We start from the raw sequence: 26081 nt of genomic DNA on the forward strand, positions 1-26081 counted from the left end.
CAACAATTTGTCGCGAATTTTCCCCTCAGGCGAAAATATCTTGTGCACATTTGCGAAATGCAGAGACCAATATTTTTCTTATGTGTATCCTGTCTCGTCCTGGAATATTTCTTTATAACCTTTTATTAAATTTTTTGATGTATCTGTATAAAGAAATGGAACATGACTATTTGTCGCTTTTGTTGCAAATGGTTTTCGAAGTTAAGCCGGACTGAGCGTTCAATTAACTCGTTGATCGCGAATCTGAGTAAGGATGACAGCATTGCGGTTGGCTAGTACGAAAGCCTCTACATCAAATCGTGAAGAGTTTTGTTTCTGCTCTACAGGGAATTAAACGTTTTAAATTGGATATATATTCTAATTGTTGCCTAATCTAATCTAATCTAATCTAATCTAATCTAATGGGCTGTATTGGGCGTAGTACGAGTAACTGAAATCTTAAACAGGATATTAGAACTTACACAAAATTTTATCGTCGGCACACGTTGGTGTGTGTGACCGCTCGCGTCTGCGCCATCTGCGAAACAGTCACTGGTACCGATTAGAAAGGAGTCGCTATGGGCCTCAAAGCTCTTGTGGTTTTGTTGGGGAGCCAAATGTATCTTGACCTGTCCAAATTTATAGCCTGCTCTGTAACTGCGCATGCGTGTGAGTGCGCGCTTTGCAGTGCCCGAATACGATGGACACTTGAGAACTGGGATTACGTTTCTGGAGAAATGTGACCCGTACGTACTGGCTCAGCGTATTCGTCTGCACAATTATTGTGCCCACAATTAGGAACCACACTTCTGTTCAAAGCAGTCCAATAGACTCTTTATATATAGACTGCCGTTGGCTCTGTTAGTATTGTCGCTGTGCAGAGAATATATGGAAACGCTTGAAGTCAGTACATCGCAGTTCAGCGTTCAATTCACAACAGCGCACGAGATAGGTTTTACTAAGTCAGCGTAGTTTGATTTCCTGCTTCATAACGCAAGGACCACAATGGAGCTTCTCTAAGAGGGAGATGTGTGTAGGTGCCACAGTATGCTCTGTTATCGGGCCGCGCAATAGCTCAAGCGGTTAGTCGCTGGCATCCCACCGCGGCGGCCCGGGTTCAATTCTGGGTCTGACCAAGTGCGATTTGTGGTGTACAAAGTGGCGCTGAGGCGGGTTTCCTCCGAGTACTTCGATTTACCTTGCCAGTCCTGATTCCACCAAATTGTCCATCATCATAATCACTCGGCGCAAGCTACAATAGGCCAATCAATGGCGACCGTGATGAGTGGACCCAGTTGGACTCCACCCCCAATTATGCCGATTATTCTGTGTTATGGGGATCGACGCCTCATATCTTTCTGTAAAGTCGCAGATAATTATGAGGAATACGCTGAGTCCTTTTAAATCGCTGAAATGTAAGCTGAGAAATCAAGTGAGCGAACATGTCAGTTGTTTAGCGTATAAAATTTAAGACACTAATCTAATCAGATATATTTTATTGAATTTTCTGCAATATTAAAAGATACAAAATGTATAAAATAATGGATACATGCATAAACATATCCTTACAAGCTTCATACATGAGGGCGGGTTACATGTACATCACGAGTTACACCTTAGACATGAATAGATTCAAATTTCACATCTTGCGTCTAGTCAAATTCTGATAAAAAATACAATCATGTGTCACATCATATTCCATAAATTTTCCAAGTGCACGAATTACAGGCAGAGCTGATGAATATTACTATTGCGGTCATTAAAGTGTTTTGTTGCAATTTTCTTGGCATGTTCCTGTACGATGACAACGTGTTGTTTTGAGGTGGATACCGAAGATCCCGGGAAAACAAATTGAGTCCCACAATCACCATAATTAATTTGGCCTCTGTGACTGCAGGCACTTCATTTATTCAAAGCTTTCCTACTCACTAATGTAAAGTAACGTCAGGTTGCCACTGCTCAGCAAAGCAAAATGCACAAATGTCTCCATTTGACGCATACAAAACTTCTGTCGTGCAGGTAAGCATAACTAAATATTTGGCGTTCTTGAAACTGCTTAGCTACTTCTGTAGCTGTAAGTATTAGGGTTAACTGAAAGACCGAAATTCTTTCAATTTCTTGTCAACAAACGCAATTGTAATTATAAAAGAGATTTTATTTATTCAATAAGATGCAGGATTGAGAAATTGGAGACCCACAACTCACTGAATTTATATAATGAAAAGTACGTTCTGTCTGGTTCTACTTCTCTCGGAATAATAATATGTAAACAGAAATAAATTAAGAACACATAAAACACATACAAGTAAAATGTCTTTAAATATGCCACACAGTAATATGAAATATATAACATTCCTGGACTTCCATATTAAAAGAAGTCGCGTTACTCAAAACCATGTCATTTCATAAAATGCAGAAGGGTCCTTGTGTTATGAGATAATGTCAATATCAAAATTTTGCTCTGATAATTCACGCTTCAGTCGCAGGACATTTTCTGAATTAAGAAGACCTAATTTTTTCGTATGTCCAAATATTTTCAAATTTGGACAATGGTGAATGAGCTGCTCAAGAACGTTTAAGGTCAGAGCTCCCTTGTCAGTTTCGCTTATATAACACTCCTTTAAGTTTGCAAGTGTACCCAGGTTTATAACTTCCTCCATGAATTCTTCCGTGAAGATGTCAATCCCAAGCAACTCAATTCTTTCAAGATTAAGGTAGTATCTGATAAAACTGAAATCTGTTCGATCTTGGACTGATGTTTTTATTTTTAAATAAATTAAGTTCCTGAAATGTGGTAACTGTAGGTTGAGTGGTGTAGCTGCCTTTACTGGTAAAATTAAGCAGGAATACAGATCCAGATTTCTCAATGACTTGCACAGCGTTATGATATCCAGAAGATTTAGACGCGTGATCCTTTTCAGTATCAGAACGGTAAGTTGGTGACCTATACCCATTAGGACGGCGTTCAGATTAATTTTACGATAGTCACCAAGTAAAATTTCCAAGGTGTGCAATTCGGTCCAAGCTGTAAGTGCTGACAGATCTACGTTTGGTGTTTTCAGTATGAATTTTTGTGTTTTGGGGAACTTCTGTATTTGCATATTGGTATCAGTAACAATATTGGTGACATGCGTTATCGTGTCGATGGTGTTCGGAGCAATAAGTCTTATAAGATCATCTTCTTTATTTATGAATCGGACGTCTGCAATGTTCGGTAATCTGGAGAGTAACTGCCCATAGTGAAAATTGTTAATTCGTGTCCCAGTAATATCTAAAAATTGTAATTTACGGAGGCTCAGTAAGTGGGGATAACTGGCATTGGTTACCCCTTGAGAATTAATGAATGAAACTTCAGTCAGTTTGGGACAGTTCAGTCCCAGTTCCCTTACCACTTCGTCAGTGCAGTACCCCGGAAAACGAAACACCTGTAACTCCTTAAGTTGATGGAGGGACGTGGCCACTAGCGCCGAGACCTTAATTATTCTTCGACTCAAAGACAATGATCTAATTATATCCCCTGTTTGATTCATAGACAATATTCTTAACCCAGGTACACTGTCCAGATTTCGAATTACAAGAAACCATGTAAAAATATAAGAAAACATATCAGGCTCAAATTCATACAGGGAAGGCGTTAGGACGGAACGAAACATGGCAACGCACAATTCATCGTGACTTTCTTCATAAAAAATTCTGTGCCTTTTAACACATTCATTTCTCTGGAAATGAAATGTGATATTGTTGGCAAAGATAGACGCTAACTTGGGACAGATTTTACTTTGAATCAATGGCGCCAACTTTGATATAGTCTGTTCGGTTTGTTCGATTTCAGTCATCACTCTCCATTTCACATACCGGTAATGTCTCCTGCATCTCTGGATTGCATTATACAAATCCAAATTCCATCTATTGCATACATTATAATAAATGTTGACGTACGCCTCTACACTCATGTCACTCAGAGTCCTGGGTTGCTTCCGCTGGGGCATGCTGATATATGTCACCTGAAATCAAATTTAAATTCAGTTAACTGTGTTTTCATATGTTTCAAGATTCTGGTATGACTGGTACAGCGATTTACATTTCAGCTTCGGCCTAACCTCTCTAATATTAAGAACGGAAATTCTACTCCTTAGGGCCCCCATACACACACACAGTTTGGCCTCCAGTTCGGCCTGCACAGTTGAAGACTGAAAGGCAAAACTGATATAAATACAAACCACTCCGTCCAGTGCGACATATAAGTTTTTACTACATGAAAATTTATCTCCCTTACATGTTTAGGTCCTTACGGACCATCTTCAGAGGGAACATCATTACGAACTGGAAACTACCATCACAATAGGTGTTTTGATTTAAAATACATACAGTTATATCATATAATGCACAGTACGCATAAAGTCGAACATTTCACAATCACAGCTGCTTCTTGGTATCGTAAAGTTTTTAAAAGTTTCTAGATGTTAATTTAAAAAACCTTTATTTTCACTAGTTAAAATTTGTTTAAACCACGTAGGTTCGTGTTCATACTCCTATCGTCCTTCTTGTATGGGGCAGATTTTGTGCCGCCTGTCTATCTTGATGAGGAGGTTTTTGATGTCGTCTACGGTTTGTTCGTGGCTTGCGGTGTTGTTTTCATCACAGCAAACTTGTGTGTGGTGCGGCCGGCCGGCCGGCCGTTTGGACTGTTGGCCTGTGGGAAACCCGTCAGTTCTACCTGCAGGACCGTAGCACGTGACGTGTGTGACTCAGCATTATAGGCTGGAAGACCGTGATTGTGACATGAAGCCTGCCAGTGTATGGGGAAGGAAAGGGAGGGGGTAAACTGTGAAAGTTTTGTCTGTAAGGTTGATGGGAAGGCCAAACTGTGTGTGTATGGGGGGCCTTAGGGAGATATTTGTGTATATATTCATAAATGTACCTGCATGTGAGGGTGCGAAATTTTTGAAACGCGATTAACTGAGCAGGTTTCCATTTTGAAGTTGAAGTATACATATTTCCTGATGTGCAACTGGACGTTCTCCATTTTCACCGATGTTTTGAAAGGAATTTACTCAACACAATTACAGCGTTGAAAATTAAGAAGAGGGAGAAAGTAGGAAGGAAGAACAGAATTAGAGGAGAAATGAAGCAACACCAAATTCACATAGGGTTTGGTGCACTAAAGCTTCAGCAAGGATGTGATACGAATAATACTCTTTCTGCCACTCCGTGAGGGCATTGACCCCACACAGAAGAGCTTTTCTTAATTCAGTTTGTAGAGTTCATTCGGGGAGTTTACGAAATGTTGCTAAGTATATTATCAAAACTATTTCGGGGCTAATTATCGGGCGGCAGTTTTTTTTTTCTGCCTAACATTTCATTAATTCAGAGAGAAGAGAAGATTATCTGACTATATTGCATGAGGTAGCCTGCTATGTTAAAAGAAGTAGAAGACGTTTTAAGTGGGGTCTTCTGTGAGCAGGAATACTTTTGAATGCCAAGTTCTGTTTAGACCACACCAATTTTTCATCTTACTGAGGACAAGAGACTCTACACCACTGATCAGTCTTAGAAGCGCAACATTCTAATTTCGTTCGTCAGAGATGGTGTAGGTAGGGGTCACGCTGAAACCTGCGCTATTACACCTGTATCTGCATAGAGGAACAGAGGGCAGACCCAAACAGTTTGTGTCCGTCTAGTCGGGGTCAATAGAAAAATTCCTATACGGTAGCCCCACTAATGCTGATGAACAGCGCTGCGGGTCGAAAAAAAAAAAACATTACCCAGTTGAATTTGGACTGAACCCAAAGTACACCTTGAGACACTGAACAATTTCTTACTCTCATATATAAAGCTGCCACAAGTTTCACATCAAAAAACAAAATTTTTCAGTGTGTGTAAGAATGCAGTGTTGGACTCGTTAAACAGCATGAAGGGGTTACCCTCAATAGTTGCAGGTTTCTTTTTTATAGGGCCGAAGCAAATGGGGTAGATACACCAGTCAGATATATTCGCGGGAAGAAAGATTGTTTCTTCGAGAAAAAGGTTATTGTCACATCGCAAGGTAACTCGTACACCAAAGTTAAACTTATCTTATGTAAGCGTTTTAAGCAAAAATTTTCCTCCGTAAAACAAAAGGAAAGAGAGGCAAATATATATAGTTTTATTACAAAAAAATTAATATACACGTATTTCTATATCATTTTACGTGATTTTTGCAAAACTTTTTAAAATAAGCCAAAAATATTCATCCATTGACTATCGCCTATCTGAGCTCTGTCTAAGGCAATTATACTGTAAATATATTCCCAATTGCAGCTCATATCCGGTACTGAACGCACTATTAATCATCTGTATTTGTGTGGTTCTCTGTTTAATTTACTGTACATTCACATATATGTATATGTACATGCGTATAGTTTATGTAAGTTATGTAATGCTCTTTCCTAACACGAAGCATCTCTGAAGAGCTGTCCCTCAATAGAAGCAGCTTACCTCTGGTTGATGTGTATTTTACCCTATTTCTCCAGTGACGGGCAGTGAACACTTGTCCCACGGAATAGTTGTACAAACGGGCGGATGGCAATGCGAACGAAATTCCTTTCAGAGCAGGAACGTTCTTGTCTATAATAGAATGTTAACACAAATACATGAATATATGTATATATAATTACTGAAATTAAATGATCATGAAAATGTCATCCATTCGCTAAATTATGTGTTTCAACCGTAAAGTTGTTTCTCAGCAGCAAGCTCTGAAAATAGTCTCGACTTCCCCAGGAACTGAACACCATTTAATACTCTTCTTAACAAGGGAGAGAGCAGATATACGATTTTCGGCACATTTTAATTGACAGGCTATTGAATGTGCCCTCATTCATTTGAACACTTAAAAAATGAAGAAAAGAATCACAAGTTTCTTTGTGGTACATATTTGAGAAATCAGATATTGAAAATTCCATTTTTCTTCCAACACACTGTTAATAATATCCCGCATATCCATTGCTAAGCAAAATATATCTGTCGTTAGAAAGTTTACAGGGACGAAGTCACATTCGAATAACAGTTTATAATAAGTAATTATCTTTAAATTTCTGAAACCTCTTACGTGATTTTGCGATAGCTTTTAAAATGTGCCAAAACTGTTCACGCTCTGACCATAACTTCATTGCACAGTATGCCCTAGTGTATTGTGAAAATGTACATGTACATGCCCCATGTGCAGCAGATACCGATGTTGACCGTATTATTGATCTTCTACATTTTTAAAATTCTCTATTTAATATACTGTACATTTACATATAAATATATGATCCATCGGACAGTTTATGCAAGTTGTGAAATGCTCTTTCCTAACATGAACGATCTCTGAAAGTCCTGTCCCTCTACACAAGTACCGAGTAAATTATTCTATCGACCTCACCTCTGACTGATGTGTACCATAGGCCGTTCCTCCACCGACTGAGAGTGAACACTGGTCCCACCGAACGGAGGTACAAGCGGCGGATGGAAATGGGAACGAAATTACCTTCAGAGGAGGGAAATTCTTGTCTTGAATAAAATGTCAAAATGAATATGAGAATTTGTATGTGTATACGAGTGTATAAATATTGAAAGAAATTAATCCTGAAAATATCCCTTACGTTCATTAAGGAAAGAATGCGATTCAACCGTAAAGTTGCTTTCTGAGCTTTCTGCATCCCAGAAACTCATTACCATTTAATACTCTTGTTAAGGAAGTGTAAAGCAGATATATTATTTTCCGCATAGTTTAATTTACAGGCTACTGAATATGGGCGTGCTCATTTGCACATCGAACTAATGGACCCAAGAATTGCGTGAAACTCAGTAGTGAAACTCAAGGAATTTGCAGAACTTTATGAAATCCCAAATGTTCACTGCTCTGTCCCCAACAGCACATCACTTTTCTCTGACATTACGAGAAGTGCATAGAGCGGACATGTTTGCAAACACGGAGCTGAGGACAGAATTCGGAACTCGGTGGAGGAAATGAATAACTTGTAGTACTCAGTGCAGTCCTGTGCGCTGTAGACGCAATGAAACCGGCGAGACTTTGGAAAGCACGAGTTCCCCTAGGGGTGGGGGGACTTTATCATGAAGGGCTAGATTTGTTGATATCTTATATTTCGGCTATTGCACGTTGAAAGAAATATTGATGGAACATAAGTTACCGAAGATTTCTTGTGCGAACGTTCATTATTATTTTTTTGTTATCTCCTCTCTTTAATTTGTTGAGTAATTAGTATATGTAGAAAATTGTTCTGAAATTATCGCTACTGGTGGAAGGCAAGACCACGTGTTTTACCCTCCATGCTTTTGTCTGCATATAATTGTTTCTATTAAGTTGAATTTTTTATTACATTTCACAATATTTATGGAATTTTTTAAACATCTTCCAATCTCATTTCATTCCATCAATATTCATTCATGGAAAGCAGGATTGCTTACACGTGCATTCAACCTCTCCTTTTAGTGTAATTGCAAGAAGATTCAGAACACCATATATGGAAATAACTTCCGTCTACTTCCATAGTTATATAGAAAACTATCCGTTTTATACTATACACTTCCTGATGTGTATTGTTGTAAAGCTGTTTGAAAATCGTCCTTCTGTTTAAGAAGAATTCAGATATTACTTATGAAGTTAAAGATTTCGTTCCTAATATCATTATGCAGTTAAATCAACCAGAGAACTAAGCCTACCTAAGCATCCTCTCTGTTAGAGCACTGAATTCCTTCTCACATTGGTCGTTCTATATTCTCCTGCAGTTCAACCTACAGTTCTTTTTACTTTTATCTTTATTGCTAGTGGGGTGGCACTAATTCCCTTGTACTGCGGCCACTTCTGGCCTATTTACCTTACCCAGATTATTGGTGAGGGTGACTGTGGAGCAGTTGATGGAATGAAGAATGACAGGGGAAACCTAAGTACTCGGAGAAAACCTGCCCCAGCGTCACTTTGTCCACAACAAATCACACTTGAACAGACCCGGGATTGAACCCGGGCCGCCGTGGTGGGAAGCCAGCGACTAACCGCTTGAGCTATGGCGCGGCCAAACCTACAGATAACTTGCTACCTTCTGGTAGGCTTTTCATTCAGCGAAAGTAAAATTGTATATTAATAACTGTCGATGAATGACGGTTTCATCTGAGGTAACTTATTTACTGATAAGCATGTGCTCTGTTGTTGGGCCTAATTCATACAGCTGAGCCGTTTGAAGAGTTATAAATGGTCAGGTAGAAATCAAATTCCGGCAGAACTTATTCAAGCAGGATGCGAAATATTACGTTCTACGATCCATAAGCTAATTGATTCTGTTCGGAATAAGGAAGAATTGCCTGATCAGTGGAAGGAGTCTATTACTATACCAGTTCATAAGAAGGGTGATTAAACTGAATGTAGTCATTATCGGGGGATATCACAGCTATCAACTTCATACAAAATTTTTTCAATATTATTCTCCTATGATTAAGTCCATATATACGTTAAATTATTTAGGATCATCAGTGTGGGTTTCCACATAACAGATCTACTACTGATCACATATTTTGCATTCTTCAGATAGTTGAAAAAAATGGGATTACAGTACATTTCAAGAAAGCCTATGATTCAGTAAGTAGAGAAGTATTGTACAACATTCTGATAGTTTGGGGTAAACATTAACTGGTTAGGTTGATTAAAATGTGTTTAAACGAAACGTATAATAAAGTCCGTACAAGTAAACATATGTCTGATAAATCCTCTATCCAGTATGGTCAAAGAAAAGGAGATGCTTTAAAACCAATGCTTTTCAACTTTGCCTTAGAATATGCCATTAGGATGGTAGAGGAAACCGAGGTTGGACTTAAATTAAACGGGACACATCAGCTGTTGTTTTTTGCTGATGTTGTAAATCTACTGGATGATAACTTAGATATCATGAAGAAAAAAACACAAATTTTAATTGACGCTAGTAAGGACGTAAACATATAGAAAACTAAATACACGTATATGTTAGGTCCTGTCACCAGAATGCAGAGAAGAATCACGACATAAAAAGATGAAACAGATGTTTTGAAAATGTGGAACATTTCAGATATTTGGGAACAACGATAACAGATCGAAACTTGATTCAGGAGGAAATTACGAGGAGACTGAACTCGGGTAATGCTTGCTACCATTCAGTCCAGAACCTTTTGTGCTCTCGTCTGCTCTCTAAAATATAAAAATTAGAATATATAAAAATATAATTTCGCCTTTCGTTCGGTATGAGTGTGAAACTTGGTCTCTTACTTTAAGGGAGGGACATAGACTGAGGATGTTTGATAACGAGGTGTGGAGGGGAATATTTGGACCGAAGAGATATGAAGTGACGGGAGGTTGGAAAAAACTGCATAATGAGGAGTTTCTTAAATTGTAATCTTCTCCAAGTATAATTAGAATGATCAAGTCAAGGAGGATGAGGTGGGCAGGACATGTAGCACGTATGGGGATAAGAGGAATTCAAATAGATTTCGGTAGGAAAGCCAGAAGGAAAGAGACCACTATGAAGAACAAAACATTGGTGGAATTATAATATCAAAATGGATCATTAAGATACAGGATGCGGTGGTATGAACTGGATTTATCTGACTGATGATTGGGAGCAGTGGACATCTCTTGTGAACACGGTAATGAACCTTCGGGTTCCATGAAATTCTGGGAAATTCCTGAGGAGCTGCACAATTGTCGGTTTCTCAAGAAGAGGTCAGTTCCATGAGTGAGAGTGTGGTTGGAAATATTGATTATGGTGAGCATGATGATGTCTGTTTGTGAAATGGTATTTGAGTGATTAAGTGCATGAGGATGAGGTGTGAGATAATGTAGCACGAATGGTAAGATGAGGTGTAAAGTGGACGTACGCCTCTCGTTTCTAAACAATTCCCCAGATAAAGGCCTATTGTGACGGACTCAAAGTTAAACAAACCGAAATTCTGTTGATATCCAACAAATTCCGTTTCAGTGATCCGATCAGCATGCCTCTGATTCTGTAATACTTTGGTCCAAAGGGAAATGTTGGGCACTGCCCACTGACTGAAGCATATTCATTTTAAGAACTGGAGGCGTTCATTCACAATATGGACTTCTTTCCGTCGGGCAGAAGCAAATGAGCTACTACAAGCTGTGATAAGCTCTCTCCTTACCCGAACTGGACTTCTCGTGTATTCTTACACCTGCTGCGCTGAATCCTGCAACTGAGATTCTGTTGCAATGTGAAACTTCCCTACCTTTTTATATATTTCCTGTTTTACTGAATGCCCTTCATAATCGTGCTGAAATATGCCAAGTAAGCTACAAGGAACTCACGGAACTCTCCACAGGGCTGTGTGCTGTGCACATGCCTGCCTCCTCCTGGCCCCTCTGGTACATTTGTGACAACCGAACAGCGGTCCCACTCTAATTAGGGTCATGGAAGCACGTACATGAGCCTCAATACAGATCTGAGTGAGAAGCTGAGATGAGGAATATGACGTTGAACTCGTCGATGCTGCTGTCACCTGACGAAAGAAGACCCTAAAACGGCAAAAGACGGGACGCGAGAAAGTGGCATAAACGCATCAAGATAGAAGTGATGATTGACCACGTGATCACATGCTTGATGTCAACATTAAAGATTTGAAGCTGTATTGTCAAAGTTAGCAAATGTAGATGCATCTTTCTGATCTAGAGTTCCACAATTTTGCACAATTTCTGCCGACATTCTCATGTATCGGCTGGGGCTTCCTACAAACCCGGCTGGGACTCATGACCAGATGTTTCTCTTGCTTGAAAGTTACTGTCCTGTTCATGTGTGGCGCCCTCTGTGACGAGAGTTCGAGTCTGTCAATAGTCAGTCATAGTCGGTAGTATTAGTCCATTGTCAGTATGTACAATCATTTATAAGTTTACAGTTAGTATTTAATATTATGTACAATATATACAAGGCCTCTGTCAGTCCAGGCCCATTACAGCAGACCATGCCCTATTTCTAGTAGCATCAGCTACAACGGCAGTCTAATCACTTGAACGGTCGCATGCTTGACCGCCGTCTAGTTTAACTAGCGCGTCGGAGATCCGCATCCATATCCTCTGTCGCTAGCGGCGGCCGCTGCCGTGGTCCGCGCTGACTGGCCAGCGCTTGCTTCGTCCTGCCTGCCGACCAGGAGTTGCGTTGTGGTTGGCTTCCACACTGTACTGGCGCCATTCATGACCACAGGAAGACAACGAGATTCAAACCTAAGTACAAGAAACGTGAGTAACTATCCTCTTCAAGCTATTTATTAAATTAAGTACAATATTAAATAACATAATTTAAAATTCTTGTTTCACTGCCTCCTTGGTATTTTATAATTAACAACATATACATTAATACTTAAACAATGCTCGTTAATAAGTTTTACGTCTAGTAACAGTCCTATTTTCTGGGATTTGACGCCATGCATTCTGTTGAAAATCAACGGAAATTTAGAATGAACATATCGCCTTAATCTTCAGAATCGAAGAATAATCCAAACAAAAAAACTAACCGCCATCTTTACGGTCGCAAAATAAGCGGAGCAGGAAACCAGGTTTATAGCCCAGAAGATAGAATTGTTCATAATCGCTGCCCTGAGAATTTTTAATCCTACTTACAAAGCAACTGTGACGCCGAAGAAAAGGCTTATGAAGACAATAAAATATCATCTGTCTCTGGAACGGGGCACGCGGTTGTGTAGCTGGTTGAGGCACTGTGCTATAAGCCGGAACGTCGCGGCTTCGATTGCCGATTTTTCACTGAAGTTTTCAACTGACTTAATCCTTCCAGCCGCGCTATGTCTCTGCGGTCGACTCAGCCTCTAACAGAAATAAGTACCAGGAATCTTCCTGGGCGTAAGGCTGACAACCTCACCGCCATCTGTGAGCCGATTGTCTAGAGAATATCGAAACCTCGAAATTTCAGAAACCTATGGACCTCCACGGCTTGTTACACGGAGTTTCTTTTTTACAAAGTTTTGGTTCATGTTAAAATTTTTGATGAGCAACGAACAATTTTAAACGCCATGTACTAGGCGAGGATTAATTAGTTAGCATATTTTATTTATTTTGAAAAAAAAAAGCTTATGCGATCACCGTGCTCCATCTGTGTCTATTAAGTTCTGAATAGCTGAACCAATCTATATGAAATTTGGTATATGTATATCTATTAGCATATGAGCCAATCTCAACGGCTTACTTCATATATGCCCCCCAATCGCTTTGTGTGTCTGTATGTGTATCCCCTTACATTTGCTCGGCAACGGCTAAGTAAAAAACTTTACCGCGACAACGAATACACACTCAACAATAGAAGAGCTGTTGGAGGAGTCGCTTTCTATGCAGGCCATGTCATATAAAAGATAAGTAGACGATTAGGCCTTCCCAGAACTTCCTGATGTATTCGCGTGACATTTATGAGGCTTTCTTTTGCTGCATGTGGTCTGTTGCTTATCCAAGTAACTATGTTCGATGTATAATTTGAGGCCGACATACCCGTTCCTTCTGATGCCAGTTCCTTCAAGCACTCAACATGGCCCATGGGGGGCCAGGCAGTGTGACCGCCTGTGGACCGGGCCCACTAGGGTGTCCCCAGAATTTTTGTTCTGTGTGAACCTGCTGCTCTGACGATGGATCCAACGTTCTGAGTGTCGTGCCCATGACTGTCAGTAGCTCAGAACACAAAGTGTCGAATGACAGGATGATAAGTGAATGATGAACTGTAATGGAGGCACTATCCCGGCATTTGTCTCTAGTGGCTGAGGAAACCCACAAGAAATTTCTTCAGGATAGCTGGCATCCTGGCCCAGGTTTGAATTTCTATCACTGCAACCAAGACATTAAGAGATTTCTCTTGTCTTATGTATATAAGGGGTGGGCCATAAAAACCGGCCCCTGCACTGCGACCTTCAATGATCTATTTTATCTTGTGTTACTAACCAGCCGATATTTCGTGTGTAAATAATAAATAAAAAATTAACAGTACGTTTTTTTATCTAATTGGGGCATTGTCTCAGCACTGGAAGATGAACATGCTACTACAGTATGTCTCAAAAGCAGCATGCTGACATGCTCGAAGATTACGCCTCATATATTTGTGGTTTATTTTCTTAATACACCACCTGTTATGGGAATATTCGGACGTAAAAAAGGCAGACGGCCCAATAAAAGGCTGTAGAGCCATTGATGAATGAATGAAAAGAGATAAACCAATCACTGCAATAGGCCGTGGAGGCGCATAGGGTTGTGAGACGTCGAGGCTTTCACATTTTTTCTAGACAGTTGGCTCACTATGATGAAACCCTTAAAAAGTTAATATCAAAATTCTGATCATGAGCAGAAAAACCTTGCTAAACTTAAGCCTGTTCATAACCTACAAAGAGTCCGCTTCAAAACACTGTACCTTATTCACTGCTCAAATCTTCAGTTTTACCCCGATCTACCTATACCATAAGGTCGAGTGGGCCCAACCTGAGAACTTTCAGTTCCGAAAAATTGTTTCTTTTGACGTCGCTAAGTCCGTTTCTACTGTCGCCAATCACTTTCTACTTTCTACTTTCTCTCGCTTATTCCTTCTACAGTTTTGTTATGTAAAGACGCTTCCAACATCAAATATTATGCAGTGCCAATGACAGGTAAGAAAGTTGTCATGAAATAAGCACCCTGCAATGAAAACATGCTGGTGGTGGAGGTATGGCTCCACCATTCTTCATCTCGGCATTAAATACAGGCGAGTGGTCAGCTTCAGGACCCGGCCAGCTTCATCTTCGACGAAAGATCCCCCGGTACATATTAGGAGGATATATGGGCCTCAGAGCCGGTCTAAGTGCTTCGGAGAAGAGATAATTTTTCCCCTTGCCAAGAATCGAACTCTGGCCGTTCAGCCAGTAGCTTCTCCCTATACTGAACGAGCTATCCCGCCTTGTGGTGATTAATGAGCCTGAAACAGCCGGTAGAGTAAGAAATGATAGGGGAAACTGAAGTAGTAGGAGAAAACCTACCGCATTGTCACTTTGTCCACCATAAATCTTACAACGCCTGATCTGGGATCGAAGCCAGGAAGCCGGCTAATTTCCTGAGTTATGGCACGGCTCTATTTTTCACGCCTGAAAGGTTTAACATATTGGCATGTGTAGGGGTGACTACAGACGGGTTTTGGATTGGTTGATTGGATTTATTGACACCTTATACATTCACGAAACTTGGGGCTCCAGACAATTATTGAATAGGCCCAGGTGGGTAGGTTTTACCTGAAGACGGAGACAGAATCGAGTCTCCGAAACTTTCTGTTTTTAAATAAAAACCAGACGGCGTTTCAGACAAAAAATATGACGAAGGATAATATCCAGAAACATTAATATTTGTAAGTCTTTTACAGGTTACAGCAGGTGCTGCAAATGACCCCTGTTGCTATGCCTACTCCTGACACGTCCGTAAAACTTAATATACATGTGCTGGAAGTTTTTTGGAAACAAGTAAACTAGAAACTTTAAGCTTTTAATCCAGGTCTCCTGCGGAAGGCCTTTAAGGGATTTCGAGAAAATGTTTTAAGTCCAACATCGATTTTATCCAATTTCTCTTCACTTAAATATTTAGTCCCCATCGTCAACCTCAGCAATGATTACATCGCTTCTGCTGGTCTTTTGCTTGGTATACTCTTCGACCCTGAAGATGGAAGCGATGTATTCCTCCGAATGAGCGAAAAATTCTTCGAATTACACGGCTTTACGACCCAGAAGACTATACTCTCGCTGCTATTGTAATATTTGTGCTGGTGGGGAATTCAAAACTGTTATTTCAGACGGTCTACATTTAGAGAAAGTTTTGCAAGAAAATGGCTGTTCCTGCGGCAAATTTCAGAAACATATTTGCTTATAATCTCAGTTATATACATAAATCGTGTTGCTATCTCACAGAAAATACTGCATTTCCATTACAGGGACTGACCGGTTAATTATATTCGTGGAAATAATCGCTGCTTGTTGTGTGAATCATAGTTACTGACCCTATTCCATATGTGGAGGTCCAGGTTCGATACCGCGCCAGGTCATGTGAATATTCTGGTAAGCGAAATGGTACTGAAGCGGGATTCTTTCCGAGTGCTTCCGTTCTCATTACACCAACTGATCTGTGGTCATGTACCATACGACCGTATATGGTCTTCATATTGACAGTGTTGTTAAATAAGCACCTTCATAAAACAAAATTAGAAATAAATAAGGAACATTGTGACAAATATGACATTTGCTAATCAACGGATCAGTAAACACCGCCTGATAGCCGGAATAGCAACAGAAGCGGAAGTTCATTTGCTAGGTAACGACTCACTAGTTTTCGCTACAACGAACAACATGTGGTGACCTCTATTTGCTTCTGTTGAAGTTATAAAAGACAGTTATTTCGTGAATTTAATAGATTAATTTGTAGGAGAATTCAGAAGTTGGGCGTTCAGCTGAGAAGCGCTAACCGCGGACAGCGGAGGTGAAGAAGTGACCGAGCCGTAAATCAGAACTAAGTTAGTAACGCAGAAGAGAACGACACTCGTAGTTCATTGAGGAAGGGAGCGAGTCTTAGCCATCGATTGTGAGATGTTATAATAGAGTTTAATTGTAAAGAAGTGTCAATAAATCCAATCATCTAATCCAGAACCCATTATTATTAGTCACGCAAACCCCGAATACGTGGAAATTTAAATATACCTATATTGTGTGGGCAGGAAACAGTGTTCTTGAATGTTACAAGATGTGGTGCATATAATTACCAATGTGCCTTATCTCTTAAGCTCCTTCCTTTGACATAAGTCAAGTGATTACTCACGTGTGGACCCTTTTCACATTCGATTCACCAGTTCTAAGATGATCATAAGCCAACGAACGATCCAAGGAAAAGGAATTCTCTGCAATACCAATGAAACCCATGTTAGGACGTGTTCCTCTGTGTGATTATAGCGTGGTGCTGGAATAAAGATTCAGTCGTGTGAATGTCCAACTGCCCACAGAAGGGACATATCCATAGCGAATGCGCAGAATCTCATACTGCAAGCATTGTCGTCTCAGCTCTCGGCACAGAACCAGTTCCTCCTTTCAGTCTAGTTCCGTCGGCGAGTAAATTGAATATACAGGGTGTTTCATGACTTTAGGGCACAACTGCAGGAGGTGATTTCCTAGGTCTTTGTGATCAAAAAAGTTCATATAAACATGTGTCCGATTATGGACGGTTACGGAGTTATGACCGTTTTTTCATTCCCGTACACGCCCTCGTGTGACCCGCGTCTGTCAGCTGTCGGGTCGCTATTTTGAGCCAGCTACAGACAGAGCGTTCTCGTTATCTCGACACTTGAGATGTACCTAAGGCGGGGTGGGTTGGTATGTCCGGTGCGGTTCACAACCGAGCGGCAGCCTGTGTTGCGGCCGGCGGTGGCATTTTCGAAAATCAGCTTTAAGCACCAATAAATTCAAATTAAAGGTAATTTCAAGAAGTTAACTTTACATTCATACTTTAAATGTATCATGTATTATGCTGGTTTATTATTTTGTTCCGTTTATTGTCAGTAATCATTACCTTCTATTCTGAGTTTTAAACGGTCATAACTCCGTAACCGTCCAAAATCGGACACATGTTTATATGAACTTTTTTTGATCACAATGACCTAGGAAATCACCTCCTGCAGTTATGCCCTAAAGTCCTGAAACACCTTGTATGTTTCTTTTGTTCGGTTGCTTAACGAAGCATCTAGATTACACAGTAAAGAATTATAGGATGGTAATTTTGTCCCTGTGGCTAATTATTTAAGCACCACATCGTGAAGATAAGTGGAAGAGTGGAGGTATGGCTCCACAGTTAACTTCGGCACTGGATGGAAATGAGTGGTCAGTTTCACGCTCCGATCGTTTTATCAAAGGGGGAGATAGACATCCGGGACCTGCAGGATTGGCCCCATAGGCAATCTGGAAGGTACGGTGTGTAGAAAATCTCTTATTCCTGCAGAGAATCGAACTCGAACAGTCCAGCCCGTCTACCGAACTATTCTAAAAAATGTAACATGACGAATGATGAATTAGAAGGGATTTTGAAGGAATCTGTTGTGGCCTAAACGAGATGCTATCCCAGAAATTTTATTATGGGACTGAGGAAAACCATGAAGAACTTCTGCAGGATAGCTGGTGTCCCAGCAGAGGTTAGAACCGAGTTCCTTCCGAATACAAGTATAGAATGTTACCTCTAGACGAATCTGTTCTGCTGTAAAAAAGGTAAAGCTCTCCCTGTAACAGGCCATGGAGGCCCATAAAGTTGTGAGACGTCGAGGCTTCCATATTTTCTATACAATCGGCTCACTGATGGCTTTGAGGCTATTAGCCTTACGCGCCGGTCGCCCTTTACACCCAGGAAGATTCCTGGCACTAAAAAAAAACACAAGATTAACTGGGATTCACCTCAGTTTCATTCTACATGTCAAACGTGGTGAAATTGTGGTTGGAGAACCACGCGCGTCTGTTCTGAACTGAAAATGCTGCTTGCAGAGCAGTGCATTAGTCAATTCCTTTTTTCTTCTTCTTCACAAATGTATCAAGTATATATAACTTCGCTGTCTGTACGTAGTCATGTACCTAAAAGCCCATGCAATGCAATGCGCGTCTCTTTGCCGTTCCGAAACTCCTGAAAATTATCATATTCGGCTTCTGTGTTCAGTAAGTCTGTTCGCCTCTAAATACTTAATTGGAGTTCACTGTATTGTGAGTAGGGCCACTTTCAGGCAATGGTCGGTCCTGGGCAAAGAACTGTCTCTTTAATTCTCTTTAAAGAGGAGAATTCTTAATTTTTTTAGCAGTACAATATGTACAGGCTGATCCTACATTACTGCCGGGGTTTCCGTTTATAGGCCACGCAAACCCAGACAGTAATGTAGGATCATTCTGTATTTACGTATATTATAATACGAATATAAGACCGCCTCTGTGGTCTAGTGATCAGAGATCCTGGCTACAGATCCAGAGGTCCCGGGTTAGATTCCCGGCATTACCAGATTTTCTGAGAAGTAGTGGGTCTGGAACGGGGTCCACTCAGCCTCGTGAGGATACCTAAGGAGCTATTTCAAGTAAATAGCAGCTCCGGTCTAGGAAACCGAGATTAACGGCCGTGGGGATCCGTTGCGCTGACCACGTGACACCCTCTATCCGCAGAAGTTGGCACTAACTTCGCCGATAAACGGTGGTCTCTCGGTATAGTTCGCTTGCGGACTACAATTCACGGAGTTTAACTCTCTCCTTTATATAGCATGCCGCACTTGACACAACAATAAAAACATCTTTAATACGCACAGACTAGACACGATACAATGAAAATACTGCTCTTTCGTTCATGACTTACTGCATCACTTACGTCCATGAAACATGATACAGCTCGAAAATTCGTTGCTAGAGTAACCGGAAACTGCGTGATGACCGATGAATCTCGCGCTTACAAAAAAATTTGCATATGTACAGAAGGATAAAAGGAAATACTAAGAAGGGTAGTGCGATTGTATTTTGGGACAAGAGTTCACCGACGTTTCGGTGGAGTATTTCGTTCCATTCTTCTGAGTGAATATAAATTAATGAAGCAACAAATAAACGACAAATAATTTGCACATTGAAGAATGCCATCTTCTGGAATGTGGCGCCGTGTAGGTCTAGTGTGAACCGACGTTTCGGAGGAACGTCGGTTAACACAAGATATACACTGCGCCACACCACATAAGACGGCATTCTTCATAGTGGCAGCCGTGAAAACCTCAAATATTACAATTTGCACATTCACACAACCGAAAACAAAATTAAAAATGCTGTATTTTGAAGGACAATGACTATCTGAAAGTATATTTAGACTGTATATTCCATAAGTGAACTGCTTCTAGTCATTTACTTCCATGTTGAAAATTAGTCATAACATCAGCTGTGGAAGATGGAAGAGTGTGATAATTGAATTTGTATATAAGTGCGCTGTGATCAATCTCAATTAGTGACTGAAACTTATCACGTTAAAATATTGCTTTTTCTTGCGCGATCACAAGGACAATGTGCAAAAAGTGTGCCTATTAGCTTCTGCATATCTCACTGTCTATGTTACTGCATTCACAACACGAAAATGAATGAAAAGCTTTCTTGATATTAAAATTCGCGCCATAGCTCAAGCGGTTAGTCGCTGGCTTCCCACCGCGGCGGCCCGGGTTAGATCCCGGGTCTGGTCAAATGGGATTTGTGGTGGACAAAGTGGCGATGGGGCAGGTTTTCTCCGAGTACTTCGGTTTCCCCTGCCAATCTTCATTCCACCAAATTCTCTATCATCATAATCACCCGGGGCAGGCTACAATAGGTCAATCAATGGCCGCCGTGCCGAGTGGACCCAGTCGGACTCCACCCCCCACTAAGCGAAATTTCTTGATATTAATGTTGTTTCAATAAAATTGGTCGATGCATTCAAATTCGGGTTAAAATCGGACAGGATATATATATGGAAGAAATGCTGATGAGGAAAGACAGAGCATATTTTATGCCCCAAATATCTTACCCGTAAGGCTTGAAGTTCTCGAAATAATTAAACATAAGTGAGTGGACACGCCAAAATTGCTACTGTAAGCCTATCGTAACGCGTCGGTGACTAGACGCGGAGTCTGTATTCATAATTGGATTTATTGAACAAACAAATCCTAGCTACAATTATAAAGCTTTTACTAGATGGCGCACACTACTCGTACTTCTCATTACAGCTCATGTTAGATACTATTTGTCTTCACTGGCTGCTACCTATTAACGCATCCCAACAATGTCCTGCGCTTAAGTCCTCATCGACTGGCAACAATCTCACAACTAACTCAACTGTCAAAATAAAAACAAACAAACTCCGTGGTTTTAGTCGGCAAGCGAACTATACCGACCGAGCGACCGCCGCTTGTCGGCGAAGTTAGCGCCAACTTTTGCTGATAGAGGGTGTGGCGTGATCAGCGCAACGAATCCCCACGGCTGTTAACTCCGGTTTTCTAGACCGGAGCCGCTATTTCCTTGAAATAGCTCCTCAGTTATCCTCACGAGGCTGAGTGGACCCCTGTCCCAGACCCAATACTTCTCAGAAAATCTGGTAGTGCCGGGAATTGAACCCGGACCTCTGGATCTGTAGCCAGGAACTCTGACCACTAGACCACAGAGGCGGTCAGCTCAACTGTCTCAGCTCATAACTGCAATTAACACATAAATGAATCTGAGTTTCATTTTACGACTGACGGTCAGTCGGCCAGTCTGTCTTGACATAAAGCACCCATCTGGGGCGACCAGATCTTTATTACTGTTTAACCGTTCTCTGACGAGAAGACGGGTCTGCCTTTTTTATATGCTGCTTGCCAGCGTCTTTCTCGGGTCCGAGTCCCTAGGGACTCTCGACCATATTTTACTGTCTCAGATTTGAGACATTCCTTTTCGTCGCCTCCTACGACTCGCAGGGTCACGGTGCTGGTATTCGAACACGCCTCCACGCGGGGCTGCTGGCTCTCGCTATATATCCTCGGCATGGACCTCTAGAAAACATGGCTTCCAACATTTCTTCTACTGTTTCGTGCGTGTCTGTTGCAGTGTTTATGGAGCCGTTACCATGCAGCACACAATAATTTGGTAGTTATGTCCCAGTACGTTTGTACTTACATATAACCTGAGCATCCCAGAAGAATGAGGGAGGTGCAAGTTGCCGTCAACTGTTGATTAAACTTCTGATTTCAATTTCGGCATGCCTATGGTCTGATCCAATGCTGCTATCGTACCGCGATTTCTCGGTCATCTATCTCGTGGTCTAGTAAATATACTGACGGAGCTATCAAGCTTCCAGTTTAGCAATATTCGACTACATCAATATTGTTAATTTATTATTAGGAAAATTACACCCTGACTCCTATCCAGTGGGTACCGGGTAAACTGCACAGCGCAATGCGGCCGGAGTGTGAAGCTGACCACTCATCTAATGCCGAGTTAATAATGCGTGGAGCTATATCTATACTCACCCACACGTTCTTATGGCATGGCGCTTAATCAGATAATCAGAGAGATAAGTTCAATTTTATAGAAGCTATAATGACGTCACCTGTCACTTGTGAAAAGGCGCATGTGGCTCTGCAGTTCGAGTTTGCACAGCCCTGACCTAAGAATTTTCATGTCAATGGCACAGAAGCCTACAGAGGAGAAATACAAAATCCGTATCTAACGCAGATAAGATAATGCACTTCAGTCACTACATCAGGAACACCGTGAGAGTCACATACAAATGACGTCACACCCAGGAATGGATGTGTCGTCATTGTGCTTCTGTCTCACTCGTAGCGGGCGCTCCATCCAACTGGTTACAGGATGAAGCACAGCAGCTTAAGTAAACTCCTCTTCTACGTTGAGGCAACAGGAAACGGTCCCATGGATCATCTCCCTCGAGCTGTGAGCATACATACTGTCACGATTTAGGGGTGTGACCATGGACGGGGTCTGGATCGGTGAGTGGATTTATTGACCACTAATCCACACAACTCATAAATACAAGTAATTACAGCACTATTGGTAATCTCCACACTTTACAAATTATTACACCACTCGCCAAGCCTATTTCCTGCCTGCTGTTCCTTCATCAGCCGTTTCATAACAACAGCTACTAACAGAGGAGATTCTGCAGTTTCAAGCCCACAGGTCCTCTTGTCACAGCCGCCCGTGCTCACTCAACAAGAGCGCCATTTTTAGCCTCCTTTGCAGAGCTCGTCTGATCTGCCAACCCTCAAGTGAAGTGGTTGCCCCAGTTCTCTTCTTTATAACCACTTTACACGTACCGAATAGAAAACACAATTGTTAACAGTAAGTCTATTATTGTAGAGGCTTGTTTACCTATCTGTTGCTTAGAAATGGTTTCCTTAACACAGTTGTTCCATTGTTGCGGACGTAACTTAGCAACGGCCGCTGTTTACAGAGTCAACGCTTAGCAACGGGTCTATACGCCACAATGAGTCAAGAATATTACCTTCTGGTATGTGACTCCGTGTAGTCCGGCAGGTCACCAAAGACGGAGAAATGTACTGCTTCAGTCTTCAGGGTGTTAGCCAATCCAGCAAGCTGCAAGAAGGAAACAAGTATACTTTCTGCCGGTTGCTTGATTGGCTTACTCTTACACCCTGAAGATGAAATTAGTACATTTCTGTGAAACGTTGGCAAATTTATACGGAATACACAGTGTAAAATTCCAGACGTTTTCTGCTTGCTTACTGTTGGTTTCTTAGCTCACTCCTTGTCCCTGAATATGGAGACAATATATTCCTCCGAAACACCTATGAACTTCAACGGGACTACAAGGCGTCACATAGCAGAACTTCTTCGCCGCTTCTTGAAGATTGCTTGTCTTTAATCTTCTGCGCTGAAGACAGATGTGAGACATTTCCCTGGAAAGTTTGTGAACTACCACGGTAAACGTCGTCACACGAGAAAAGATAGCTCTCTCCATGATCACCGCTGCCAGATCCTCATCACCAAGGAACATAAGACAAACTGACGACACCGCATCCCCCATCAAGAGGTTGTCAACAGATGAACATTGTTGTCACACATAGGAGAAATCATGGACTTCGTGGCGGAGGTAAGCCAGGCGTTTGTCAAGCCTTAGGTATTTTGGAGAGAACAAAAGTCGAAAAAAATAAATATACGAAATTTTATTAAGAAATAAGTATGTAAAACTACTCTTGCTATCTTTTGTACTTGAGGGCATCATTACATTTTCTTTAAATACTTAAATTAAAATTACTGAACAAATTCCCTGACTGTGCCCCTTAGACAACTAACTTCCTCCCCATTCCCGGAGAAGTCCTGACAGCGCCATTTTAGGTGTCCGAGTTACTCAGATTGCAGTAGAAAACTCAGCCATGGTTAAATTACCTAGAACGGTGTTTTACATACGGTTAAGTCCTTCATGCACGGGATGTTTTGAGGTAAATGGTAAAGCTATCCCTATAACAGGCCGTGGAGGCCTATAGAGTTGTGAGACGCCGAGGCTACAACATTTTCTGTAGACAATCGGCTGACAGATGGCGGTGAGGTTGTCAGCCTTACGTGTCGGCCGCACTTCACCCCCTAGCAAGATCCCTGGTACTCATTTCTGTTAGAGACTGAGTCGACCCCAGGGCCATAGTGCGGCTGGAAGGATTAGGTCAATTAAAGAGATCAGTGACCTCGTTGGGAATGGAACCCACGACTTTCCGGCTTGTAACATAGAGCCTCAACCTACCACGCAACCGCGTGCCCCAGTATGTCATGAGCAGATATTTATTACTCTACCGCTTAACGAAATTCTCGATTACGGGTTTCACACGAAGAGGAGAGGTAGTGGGGCAGTCGTCAAAGCGGGCGATACATGCAGTAACTACAGCGCTTTCAGCGGTTAAGAACGCTGTTTGGTGCTTGTTTGGCACGAGCTCCAAACCGTGAACCACAACTCACATTTTGGAGCAAGTCCAGCTGCTCGTACTGAGTCAGATGATTGACGTTTAAAGCTGCTAGTTGTCCATTACCTGCAAAAATAAAGGAAGGCACATAAGATTTATATTACGTACATCGAGGTGCACTCACCCTAGGCGATCCCAGGAGGTGAATGAACACTTATATGCTTTAACATTCCGACAAAACCGTTTCAATTTTCAAAATTAAACAATAATTACTTTTCCTTTCTCCTTTTACATCACGTTCCTTCCCTTTTGTTACGACTGCATGGGAAAAGCCGGAGTTTTACTGCCAGTTTTCCAATTTACTTTCGAAAGTTTATAAGTAGCTAGGATACAGGCCGCGTTTTCAGACATGGCTTATGGGTTGCGCGTGAGGAGAAGTGGTGAGAAGGATGGCGAGAAGTAGAGGGGGTACTGGTTGCAGCTACACTGTGGGAGGGAGGGTGACGCACTGTCATAGTCCATACACACCCTTCAGTGCTTATCTCAGTTACCGGATTCAACTAAGTCCACTGAGCATTCTGCTCGGAGCGACCAGGTATAGAAACACGGAGAATAACTAGCAAACGAACAAAGTATATGGGAAATATACTTCTTGAGAAGCTACTAATCGCTCATCTTTTTTTTTTCCTTGGCACTACAGCCCCAGTGGGCCTAGGGCTACCTCCATGAACTTCTCCGTTCACTTCGGTTTTTCTAGATCTTACACATTCGGTAGGACTCCTTGGGCTGGTGATCAGCTTGTCGCAAGGCCTCTACTTGTACACAAACACAGAAAAACGCATACACACAAACTAAACATCCATGCACTGACTGGGATTCGAACCCAGGATCCCGGTTTCCAAGCGAGCGAAGACAGTACATGACTTAGACCGCTCGGCTACCGTGACCGACAATCGCTCATCTACCAAATAAAATTTCTGTTTTTATATGGAACTCGAAAAATCCTTTAAAAATAAATGGCATATAAGGTAAATGTACCCAGTTTCGTGACAAGGGCATGAGTTACTTCGTGGCATAACGCAGTTCGTAAGAAATAGGGTATACACTTTATTGTCTGTTTTAACGATTTTCAGTGAATGGCTACATTAAACACATGCCTAATTTATGACAAATGTAAAGTGTCATAAGATGAAAACCCCCTCGTTGGTGTCTCCACCTTATCGTGGTGAGGGGGTTTGAGTATGCCAAGGACCCTGAGAGCTATACCAGCGGTAGCGTAGCTACTGGCAGGGCCTCCCTTGCTGGACAGGTCAAAGGGTAGGCATCAGACGAAGAGGGACACCAAAAACTGATGCCGGAAGCAGCGTCATCAGCAGCGACTTGAAGCACAGAGCAAATGATGCTCGAGATGGTTCAAGTTCGTACAGAAACAGGCGTGACCAGAGTGGTTTGAACGGCTGTTGTACTGCGATGTGGAAAGCAAATGGAAAAACTACCACATTATCACTTTTCCTGGATAGTCTTTTTCCAAAAACAGAGATACCAAATGTGGTGTGGAGAAGATCAGTTAGACCGATTATGGGAGAAATGAAGAAATGTTATTTAGAGTTAGTAAGAGAGGCCTCCGTAGTCTAGAGGTAACGTTCCCACCTCATGACT

General features: G+C 41.5%; 1 protein-coding gene across 4 annotated transcripts in view; it reads right to left on the bottom strand.

Annotated features, from left to right (window-relative positions):
- Positions 1 to 1458: 1458 nt before the first annotated feature.
- Positions 1459 to 26081, bottom strand: part of LOC111867371 — a 248624-nt gene continuing 224001 nt past the window's right edge. For 2 of the 4 annotated variants that reach the window (XM_023857162.2, XM_033752659.1), the window contains 4 exons: positions 24478 to 24548; positions 11309 to 12217; positions 6457 to 6585; positions 1459 to 3983 (listed from right to left, as the gene is read on the bottom strand). In XM_023857162.2, the coding sequence (XP_023712930.1) occupies positions 2409 to 3968 (1560 nt within the window). In that variant the 5' untranslated portion in view covers positions 3969 to 3983; positions 6457 to 6585; positions 11309 to 12217; positions 24478 to 24548 and the 3' untranslated portion in view covers positions 1459 to 2408. Of the gene's footprint in view, positions 3984 to 6456; positions 6586 to 7384; positions 7554 to 11308; positions 12218 to 12613; positions 12817 to 24477; positions 24549 to 26081 lie in introns of those variants that run through there. The other 2 variants (XM_033752660.1, XM_023857161.2) reach the window with 2 other exon arrangements.

The sequence above is a fragment of the Cryptotermes secundus genome, unplaced genomic scaffold (genome assembly GCF_002891405.2).
Source record: "Cryptotermes secundus unplaced genomic scaffold, Csec_1.0 scaffold278, whole genome shotgun sequence".
Lineage (NCBI taxonomy): Eukaryota > Metazoa > Arthropoda > Insecta > Blattodea > Kalotermitidae > Cryptotermes > Cryptotermes secundus.